The 11046-nt window shown below is 38.9% G+C and overlaps 1 protein-coding gene across 2 annotated transcripts; it reads left to right on the top strand.

Moving 5' to 3' along the window:
• Nucleotides 1-373: 373 nt before the first annotated feature.
• Nucleotides 374-10830, top strand: hmgn7 (high mobility group nucleosomal binding domain 7). 2 transcript variants are annotated; one of them, XM_072594751.1, is made up of 6 exons: nucleotides 374-630; nucleotides 2854-2877; nucleotides 2995-3024; nucleotides 3110-3160; nucleotides 8118-8261; nucleotides 10156-10830. In XM_072594751.1, exons 1-6 carry the CDS (start codon nucleotides 613-615, stop codon nucleotides 10201-10203), a joined length of 315 nt encoding a protein of 104 aa, XP_072450852.1. In that variant the 5' UTR covers nucleotides 374-612; the 3' UTR covers nucleotides 10204-10830. The 2 variants fall into 2 exon arrangements, with proteins under 2 accessions (XP_072450852.1, XP_072450851.1); XM_072594750.1 differs by lacking the exon at nucleotides 374-630 and adding an exon at nucleotides 953-1122.
• The last annotated feature ends 216 nt before the right edge of the window (nucleotides 10831-11046 follow it).

The following is an 11046-nucleotide window of genomic DNA, read 5'->3' as shown; positions in this document are numbered from 1 at the left end:
GCGGATTTTAAAAACCTTTCTCTCTTCATCCTTTCACCCCCCCCCCACACAAACACACACCAAATAAAAATTAATTATAATTCCAGTATCAATAAACATTTCGATGGGGAAGCAGCACTATTTTCCACTCGGGAGTAAGACAGCGTATTTCAAAAGGAACATTTTTAAAATAAAACGGTTTCGATTTAAAAGAAAACTGTCTGCACATTAACCCCTCCCCCTCCCAGCGACGGGGCATCTGAAGCCGCCGTTTGCACCACCCCCCCCCCGTGACCCCGCCCACGCCCTCCTCTCATTGGCCGATCCGGGCGGCGGAGGCGGGAACCTCCCGTCCGGCCCCGGCCCCACGATTGGTCGGCGGCGCTGCCACTCCGCGGGTCGCCGGGCAGCAGTCTCGGTTGCAGCCGTTTGCGAGTCGCGGCCATTGGTGGTACCCCTAGTGTGTGTGTGTGTAAAAGAGGGAGGAAAAATAAGACCCCGTGGGTTTCTTTTACAAAAGACCGGTAGAATAACTCACTCTTCGGGGGCCACTCCACCCCGGGCCTTTCTGTTCTTTTCCCACCTCATCTTTCCAAAAAAATATATATATTTGTTTTGATCCACCGACTCACCATGCCACCCAAGAGAAAGGTACGTGCAGAAAAGGAACGAGGAGGGGGGAAGAGAAGAAGCGCTGAGCTTCGTATCGGGTTGTGTTCATGGCACTTGAAAGAGGTGGAGGTGCTTGAAATGGGTTTCTGCCGTGTGCGTTTGCAAACCCACCATTGCCAGCTGAGGTCGGGGGAGTCGTCGTTTGTTGGTGGAGGGCATTAGCGAACGGAGACGAAGGGGGAGGGGAGGCGGGGGGTGTTGATCGGCTGCCGCGCCGCGTCCTTTGTTCTCGGGGGCTCTGGATGGCGGCGCAGTCTCTCCTCCCGACCGTTAGTCGGCGCGCGGCCGGGCGCTGGCGGCGGGCTGGGAGATTCGAATGCTCGGCTTGACCGTTGAGATTTTTGCGCGCGCTTTCCTCGTAGGGAAGGGGAGGAGCCGGGCCGAAGGGGCTTCGCACTCCCGCTCGGGGCGGTGGAAAGCAGGCTTCGCGCCTTGCGTGACGATACGACGCGGTGGTGAGAAATCCATCAGGTAACCGTGCCCGCCGGGGTTTGAGGAGGCGGGCGGACGGACGGACGTGCTCACGTGCGGTCTGCCTTGCCTTTTTTTTTGTTTTGAAGCCGAACCCCGGGCCGCTGCTCTTGGGGTGCGAGTGTGGGCAGCCATTGGGAAAAGCCGTCGTCTTGGAACGGGGTGGGCGGGGCTTTCGAAAACGGCGGGAAAGCTTGAATCGACGCAGTGACGTTTTTACAGCCCTCGTCATGAGGCCACGTAAGGGCCAAACACGCATGCGCCTGACTGGCTCTTCCAACCAATGGACTCATCGGGTGTTCCGAGTACCGATGGCTGTCTGGATCGTGCAATGTGTGAAAATGATTACCCTTCCGAAAGCAAAATCATGATATATCTTCAATAATATTATTTACACATGGCTGTTCTGTCAAAGGGTGTTCTGAGATTGTTAAATTTACAGAATTGAGTTAAGATCTTATTAGAATATTCTAGTACACTTCTTAAATCTCCTTTCCAACCCTGTGTCTGGAGATGGAGATTAGCCATCCACAACTGTCACAGATTTATATATTGTAGAGTTTGCTACAGTAAATATTTTGGGCGCAAAATCATAAATTCCTGGAAAAAGTCGGGTTCGACTGCATCTCCAGAGAGAACGCAGGGTTGACGTTTCAGGTCCAATTACCCTTCAAAATGTTTCCATTTCTGAAGAAGAGTCACTGAATCTGTAATATTAACCGTGCTTTCTCGACGCTGATGCCTGACCTGAGTTTTTTTCCATCAATTTGTATTTTTTTCCTGATTTCCCCCAATTTGTAGTTTCTTGGTTTTTTTTGTATGTTGGGAGCTTTAATTTGATTGACCTTCAATGCATTTTTTTCCGTGACCAGCTGGCAGTTAAGCGAGGACAATGCTGTTAATCATAAGGAAAGAGAGAGGTTACTCAACCTGACTTTCCCATACCGTTCAATAGCCCTGATAGTTTGAATCTGATAATTTACTTATGATCCTGTATTTCATGTACATGCTCCATGTTACACAAAGCTGTAGAACTAGTTAAGTTGTTTCTGTTTAGAGAGTTTGTTTAAAATGCTCTGTATTGGATTTTGGATTTTTCTTCAGTTTGGAAATCAGTATTTTATCTGGTTTTGTATAACATTTGTCTACTTTTTGAATGAGATTACAATTTTGAGCTGTGCATTAATTTTGAACTGGATACATGGTCATAACCAATTAAAAGATTTTTTTATGATGCTTGCCTCAAGTGTTTGGCTGGCAGTTATCAGATTCAATCTTGATGCTTAGTGTTTTAAGCTACAGCGACACTTGTAAAGCTCAGAATTGAAAAAGTCTTGAAGAGGATGTTATCAGTTAAAGGTCATTGTTGAATCTCAACTATATCCCATGTGTCTCATCCAGTGGATCAGGTCTTGTACACAGCAGCATGAAACCTCCAATTATAACCAATTTAAAGACATTGATTTTTAAGGAAACAATTTAGTTGGCTTAGTTTATTGTTTTAATTGAAAAGCTATTGTAATATATGCAAAATGCTTTAATGGAATCCTTGACCTAAAGTTATTGCAGATTTCCTTGAATCTTGGCTTTTATTAATAAATTCACAATTCTGATTTCCCAGATCAGCACAGGCATTCAATTCTCATACGTAAGCAGTTAACTTACTTGGCAAAGAACATCACTGTTTTGAACTGACTGATATAATAAATAAAAACTATTCTTCTTTTGCAGGTTGCTGGAGAGCCTAGAGAGGAGGTTAGTGTCTTTGCTTTCTGAATTATTTTTAGAGCTTAAAATGTGTAAGCTTTTGGATATTTTTGTAAACACAGATTTTAAAATGTTCTAAAATCTGTCTTTTCATATTTTCTAAAGCCAAAAAGGAAGTCGCCAAGGTTGTCAGCAGTAAGTAACTCTTGACCATTACTGTAATTTTATTCAATGAAATACTTGAGTAGAAAGTGAATTGTATGGCTGTGTTTTATTACAGAAATCACCACCTCCAAGACCAGAGCCAAAACAAAAGAAGGCATCAACTAAAGTAAGTGGCCTTGTTTCACTTAGTATTTCATGCATGATGTGCTAGAATTGAACAGTACAGAAGGAGGGCAGATAACAAATTGTGCCTGAGCTTGCTATCTCAAAGAACTGTTGATTAGTGTGCTACCTCACTCTCTTTTTCATGGCCCAATGCACATATTAGGTATACTTGTCCTTCTTGGAAGTTAGCATTGAGTCTGCTTCACCATACTTTCTTAATACATTCTTTGAAAGTGACCACTTATTTTGAAAACTTGATTTTTTGTTTTTGACTTGCCTTTTTCTTTGGCAATTATTTGAAATGTATTTCATAACTCTAGAAACTGTCTCTGCTTATCTACTAATCAAAACACTTAAATCTGTTAAGTCACCCTTTGGTCTCCTTTTACTTTAAGGAGAACTCTGGCTTCTCAAATTTCTTCATGTAACCAAATTCCCCTAACTTTGGTATTGATCTGGTAAATCTCTGTACCCTCCAAACCCTTGACATTCTTTCTGAAGTATCGGAACACCATTTTAGCTGAGGCCAAAACATACTTATTTATACAGGATTGACATAACTTGCCTGCTTTTGTGCTGTTCACCTCTGGTACTAGGAAATATGAGTTCCTTACGATTTATCAGTAGCTCTGACTTGTGTCACTTTCAAAGTTTTTTGTTTGTGAACCCCCAGGTGTTTCAACTCAAGACACCAGTTGTTGCACTAACTAATCATGACTATGGGCAGAATTTGGGGGCATTATATTTGAATGTATTGCCTAATTAGGCAGTTTGAAAATGCTCTAGTTCACCTTCCAGTAACTGTGTGAAATATGCAGTATACATTATCTTGGCGAATATGAAATTATTCCCTTTAATGAATATGAGAGATTCAGACCTAATCCATAAACAAGCATAAGTCAATACTTTCAGAAAAGCAGGAATGAATAAGGTCAAAGGTTCAATGGAAATGTATTTTTAAAATTTTAAATACATGATGGATGATTTAAGAAGTTCGGTTCATTTGTAGCAATTGACAGACCTGTTATTTTTGACTAAGAAATATTTCTCTACATAATTTACTAAAATACAGCTGTTGGCTTTTTATAAGTGTTTCATAATGTGTCCATGTCACTTGCAGATCTTAGCATGACTGGGAAGTTCATTCAAAGTTAAGAAAGATGTTATCTTTTGTAATTTTTCAAGGAAGGTGGCTGTGTGAACTATTTGGAGAATGCAGAGATGATTCAAGGAGATTTGGAGAGACTAAGTCAGTGGGCAAACATTAGCCAGAGAGAACATAATAGGAAGTGTGAAGTTACACACTTGGGTAAGAAATATAGGAATGCAGAATACTACTTAATTTGTAAGAGGTTGTGATGTAGTATTGAGCTTCAAATTCATTTGGGCGTCCTTGTTCACAAGACCCTGAAAGTTAACAAACACTGCAGCAAATTATTAAAAAGGCAAGTAGTATGATTACTTTTTTTATTATAAGTGGTTTTGAGTACAGGAGTTGGGATCTTCTTGTAAAAATATAGAGCCCTGGTCAAGCCACGCTTGGAATATTGCAAGTAGTTTTTTGTGTGTGCGGGCTCAGTTGTATGTTCAAGACCAATCAATGGATTTATACATATTTATACAGGAAGGAGTATGGGAATAGTGTGGGGAAAGTAGTGTTTGAAGCACGTGATCAGCCATGTTATCATAGAATGGGCTCTTACATTTGGTAAAGCCAGGGCCTTGACTGTCTGATAATTTAATTTCAGGATGTCGAAGGGGACTGTGGGGAAAAGAGCTTATCTTTATGGGTTTGAATTAAATTCAGGATGATTGCAGTTGATTTTACAAACCTTTGACAATATAAGTATCCATTACCAAAGTTCTTTATTTTTATCCAATTCTAGTTTCATTTGCTCAGTTTTGTGAAAAGTAGGAGTTAGAAGACTTGTGCAACATTTTGATTCAGAGTTGCGTTTTTTTACTTTAAATGTTAAATAATCAGTCAATTGGACTTTTAAGTTTCCACTTTTACTTAATGGATGAATAAAGGAATAGAATTAAATTCTCTGTTGCTGAGAAATAATTTAAGTTAGAAACCATAAAAAAATTAAAATGCTTTAAGGCTCGGCTGATAAGTGATTGTAGCATTTTGCCATAAATGTCAGTGCTGACCACGTTCACTAACAGTGATCATGAGCACCTACCCATGATAATCAGTAGAAATACTGTTTGAGTTTCTCTTATTATGATGTTGTAGGGGGTTCTATTGAACTGAACAACAGTATGAATACTATAGTTCCCAGAGCAATTAAGTTGTTGGCTATTTTGCAGTGATTAGCTTGTCTTGTAACTCTGCAAAACCTCCACCACCAGCAAGGAACAAGTTGAGTCTGCAATGGAATATTATCCACTTTTCTAGCTGGATACTGTGACAACTTGACGGCAACACCTCATGGCTCTGTGTTACTCCAGGACTGTGGCTACAGCAGTATTGTGATAAGTCCTGTTGCATCGTAACATGCTGGTTTTTTTTTGTCAAAATCCTGGAACTTCCTGCTTAACAGGAAGCACATGCATAGGCTGCAGTGATTCAAGAAGGATCGCCATCATTCCTTTTGAGGAACAACTTAGCTTGAGGAATAAATACAGGCATTTCCAGCAGTGCCTATGGGAGATGTGAGGTAAATATCTGTTAGGTAATATAGTGATGTTTTAAACTGGGGTGGAATAAATTTGATTGAGCTTATTGAAGCTCACTGAGATGTTGAGAAACTTAATTAGGTTTATCAACTAGCTAGAGTCGAGAATGTGTTTCTGGGAAAGCACAGCGGGTCAGGCAGCATCCGAGGAGCAGGCCAATCCTGATGAAGGGTTTATGCCGAAACTTCGATTCTCCTGCTCCTCAGATGCTGTCTGACCTGCTGTGCTTTCCCGGCAACACACTGTCTAAACTCTGATCTTCAGCATCTGCAGTCCTCCCTTTCTCCTTATTGACTAGCTCAGCTCAGTATTATTTTACTGTTGATTCAGAACTCTTATTTCAGAGTAAAACAAGATAATTTTCTGTTGTAGTATGCCAGTAGATGTTAAAGATTCTGTGCTACCATTTGGAGGATAATGGTGAACTCTAAAGGCATAGTGAAAATTTCCCCTATGAATTAACAGAATCTAACTTGTTGTTCTACTCATTGGGATATTGTAGTCCCCAAAATTCTGCCGTTAACTGCAAAATCGTGACTGCTTTAAAGTTATTTCTTGCTTATAAATCACGTGATGATGTGATTTTTGAGAAGATTTGTAGCTCAGTTTGAGGTTCAGGTTGTGAGTTTGAGCGCTGAGCTGGCAGGTTTGTTTTAAAATTTTAAAACGAACCTGCCAACTCAGCGAGCAAGCTTACAACCTGATCATCATGATTGACTTCAATTTATATCATAAAGGTTTTGCACTTATAATAGCCTCATGGTTAAAACCAGAAAGTAGGTGTGAGTTTCACTTGTCGGCTTAAAACATTCAAAGTTTATTTTTGGGACAGCCGCATATCTTTGTTTGTTGCATATCTTTGCTTTTATCGCACTATTATTAAAAGAAACCATTCAAATGAAAATCTGGAACATTAATAATTAAATTTCAAACCTGAAGAGACCTTTATTTTGGAGTGGAAAGACAGGGTTGGAAGAATGAAGGATAAAGTATCTTGTAGCTTGAATGTAATGTGAGTGACTCACGCTGAGTTTCCAGTATAAGTGTAGGCCATTCAATTAATGGTTCTACACCACTATTTGCTCTGCGCAAGCCTCCTCCCAGCTCGTTTCATCACAGCATATCAATGTCCTATTCCTGTCTCAAATTTTTTTTAAAAATGATTTTTAAATAATTCATTATCAATTCGTGCTGGAACATGTTTTTTCGGCCCATGATGTTTATTTCTAAAATTTCTTTAAAAAGTTTCCTTTCTGTTTGATATCCATTTCTTGTGTGCCGCTACCTTTTGTAAATGCCAATATAAGTAGTTGCTTGTCTTAAGCTCACAATGTAAAAGTAATTGCCAAGAAATTGAGAGCTATGAGATTAGATTCCCTACAGTGTGGAAACAGGCCCTTTGGCCCAACCAGTCCACAGCAACCCTCTGAAGAGTAACCCACCCAGACCCATTTCACTCTGACTAATGCACCTAACATTATTAGCATGGCAATTTAGCGTGGCCAATTCATCTGACCTCACATCTTTGGACTATGGGAGGAAACCGGAGCAGACCCATGCAGACACTGGGAGAATGTGCAAACTCTACATACAGTTGCCCAAGGCTGGTATTGAATGATTAAAAAATTTGGTGCTGTGAGGTAGTAATGCTAACCACTGTGCCACCGTGCTGCCCCTTATGTCATTTTTGATTCAAATCCTTATTTATGTTGCAAAAATGATCTCAAAACTGCTGATCAGCAGTTAAACGTTATTTTTAAAAACGTTGGCATTTCTTTTATTTGAGATAATTTCACTGAAATAATTGAATATTGTGTATTGATGGAAAATGGGAAATTAAGCTTATTTATACTGTACAGACTTTGAACATTTCATTTAAGACACCTAATAGTATTCATTCACAGAATATGTTTAGTTTTTGCTGAAACGTCAAACTTCATGGAAATTACATCTTTTATTGGCAAAACATTGAGTGAGCTGGTTTATTATCAGTGCAATTTTTAAAAAAGGCAATTGGAGAGCAAGAGTTTTTATGCACGTAGATATGATATTATGCCAGAGCCAATGGATGCATCATTAATTTTTTAATCATTCTAGAAAGTAGCTGAAGCTTTAATGTAATTATATTTTAAGGTTTCTGGAGTGTTCAATCATGTCAATTGCATCCATGAAACATGAAGTGGGCTAATATAAATATTTCACATTTTATAAATAACTTTCTGCTTTTGACAGTAAGCTTTATTTTGGCTGTAATATGCTGCATTCACTCTTCATAGAAAGAAAAGGCTGCTAATGACAAGAAGGAGGAAAAGAAAGCACCAACGAAAGGAAAAAAAGGAACAAAAGGCAAAGAAGAGACTAACCAAGAGGATGCAAAGGAAGAAACTCCCTCTGAGAATGGAGAAGCCAAAAATGATGAGGTGAATTTTTGATTGAAAAGCAGATATAGCAGACATTGTTTATTTCACATAGCTGATGACCTTCATGTATTTTAAAAGCTGTGTGCAATTGTGGTTTGCTGAAACCTTTATTTGAATGTTTTCTATTTTTGCATATCAGATACTTTACTGTCTTCCCTTTTCCACTACGTTTCTGCACCCAAACTTGGACAAAGTTCCTTAATTAAGAAATGTCTAATGGCTGATTTGATGAGTGGCTATTTGATCCATCTTGGTTTGCCCAATTAGAATTTTGCTCATTGTAGAATCCCCTACAGTGTAGAAGCAGGCCGTTCAGCACATCAAGTCTGCACCCGACCCTCTGGAGAGCATTCCACCAAGACCCACTCCCCCTGCCATATCCCTGTAACCTTGTATTTCCCATGGCTAATCTACATAGCCTACACATCCCTGGACACTCTGGGCATTTATCATGGACAATCCACCCAACCTTCACATCTTTGGATTGTGGGAGGAATCTGTAGCACCTGGAAAAAACCTACACAGGCTTGGGGAAAATATGCAAACTCTGCGCAGGCAGTATCTCTATAGTTGTTATCTCTTTACATTTGAAAGAACTTAACAGCTTTCATGTTTCCAATATTTGCCTTTTTTTTAAACATATCTTCTCACATGCAGTTTATTTTTCTCTCTTAGAGAGGAATGGGGAAGTAATACAAGGATTCCCAGGCTGATTAATCTGTCAATTAATTGGTCATCAAACTACATTATGGGTGAAGTGTCCTTGAACACAGACCTTATGGCCTAGAGGTAGAGACACCACCACTGTGCCAGAAGATCTCCAGTATTTTATTTTGGTGGCTTGGTATATTATAATATTACTGCCCCTGCCTTTTACTTTCATATTTGGTCATGTCCAGTCAGTGCAGAACAGAACACTAAATGGTGGCAGTTAAGCTTAAGCTAAGCAACCCATTGATTAATCATGCAGCATTTTATTTTGTTCTACTAAAATACGTTGGTTGGAAAAGTTTCTACAGCTGTGAGAGTGACTGAGCCTGAGGTGGTTGTTTATTTTTGATGGGTACTTTGTCATGATTTACCAAAAGTATAGTAAAGCTGAAAAAATCCTTCAGTGGAGTGTATCCTGTGTGTACAATTTTGCTACACACACTTTCCAAGTCCTAATCTCTGGTGAACCTTCTACAACTAGCACATTTTCACTGGTAGGGTGTGGTAAAATGTGTCTATTTTTAATAAAATAAATTTGAGAAATTGCAGTAGTCCAAATTGGGAAAGTGACACATATAACAGTGGAGTGAGCAGCATGTCAAGGTATAAGTGGCCTTTGGATGGAACTGGAAAGGTTAAAAAATTCCTGAAGTACACCGGGTGTGTTCCTGTAGGAAGAACAGGATGTTCCTGAAAATTTTCCCCATTTGCAAAACAAAAGTGACAAGATCCAGCAGTGCTTTCCAAAAAAACTTAACATCTATGTCAAATAGTGCTGCCTTCCTCCTTGATCTCTCCTCCAGTGTTAGCAATGAAAAAAGGTTGTTTGTACATCAGTAATATAACCTGTAACTTACCTGCTTGATTGTAGCTACTGTATTGATCAATAGGCAAGATTTAATGAAAAGCAGTGTCAATTCATAGCAAAATGTGTATTATAACTAAATAGTAATGCTCATCGGTGTTTTGTTTCACTTTTGGCAAGGCATCTGAATTGCAAGCCTTGGTGATTTTTAAAACTACTAGAATTTTCACTAAATTTTAAGCAATATCCTCTGAAAGCAATAGTCATTTTCAACAATTTAACAGTTTTCTTTATTTTAATGCTCTGTGGGCATCAGCAGAAAATTCACTATAAATGGCCCATTCCTAATTAGTGTTTTAAATTTTTTTCACTTTTCAGGCACAGTCTACTGAAAGCTGTGAAGAGAAAGAAGCCAAGTCAGAGTAACTGCATCTGCCCGTCATCTCCATCAATGGCATCCATACCTCCATACTGTATTGTTAACAGAGAGGAATATTTTTATCAACTATTTTATAAATACAAGGTTTTTTTAGCATGAATTTAATTATGGAAACACCCACATCTCAAGATTATTTGGGGTATGAAACCCTAAAGAATCATTGTTTTAAAATTGTGATTGTCATAGTTAGTGTGATATGTGGGACAAGTAAATGGTGGTAGTTATTGACTTCTGTCAATGTTTGTCTTGTGTCATACTTAAAAAGGTCTGATTTAATTCACCAGGTATTTGTGGTATTAGGCTATTACAAGTGGGGAAGAGAAAGTTGTTTGTCAAAACATTCCAGTGGTTTTGTGGGTTAGTTTTGTAACCAGGTAAAATATTTTGGTGAAAAAAAATAAAACATGGGGCCTGGAAATCTAATGTGAAAAAAAGTTTTAATTTTAAATGTTGTCATTTTTGTAAAGAGAAACCTTTGCAATCATGTGAAACAAGTTTCTAATGGAAATTAACATCTCTTTTAAAAGGGCAGATGGCTGTATGTACCCACTTCCTGTCAGAATTTTTGCTGGATGATTTACCTTAATAAAAAAAACCTCCCCAAAGTTTTGCTACATGAAGTATCACTGCTATTTTATTCTATTATTCAGTGCACACTTAAGAATTGAAGAATAACACAAAGCACAATACATCGATTTGCACTTCACTATAAATCCTTTCATGAATATAAGAGGATCTGTGGCACAGTTGTGAACTAGTTTTTAAAGAATGTGTTGACAATTTTGCTGCAAACTTAGCACTACTATACACTGGTACCTTGTGTTCCTTAT

Source organism: Chiloscyllium punctatum, chromosome 25 (genome assembly GCF_047496795.1).
Source record: "Chiloscyllium punctatum isolate Juve2018m chromosome 25, sChiPun1.3, whole genome shotgun sequence".
Classification (NCBI taxonomy): Eukaryota; Metazoa; Chordata; class Chondrichthyes; order Orectolobiformes; family Hemiscylliidae; genus Chiloscyllium; species Chiloscyllium punctatum.
This window is presented reverse-complemented; position numbering and strand designations above follow the sequence as displayed.

What these genes read in the sequence shown, in the direction of transcription:
- hmgn7 (XM_072594750.1), top strand. Translation starts at nt 968, where the DNA reads ATGCTCGGCTTGACCGTTGAGATTTTTGCGCGCGCTTTCCTCGTAGGG. An exon ending in GGTGGTGAGAAATCCATCAG is followed by an intron (nt 1,123 to 2,853) that starts GTAACCGTGCCC and finishes CTTCTTTTGCAG; the next exon opens with GTTGCTGGAGAGCCTAGAGA. An exon ending in AAAAGAAGGCATCAACTAAA is followed by an intron (nt 3,161 to 8,117) that starts GTAAGTGGCCTT and finishes CACTCTTCATAG; the next exon opens with AAAGAAAAGGCTGCTAATGA.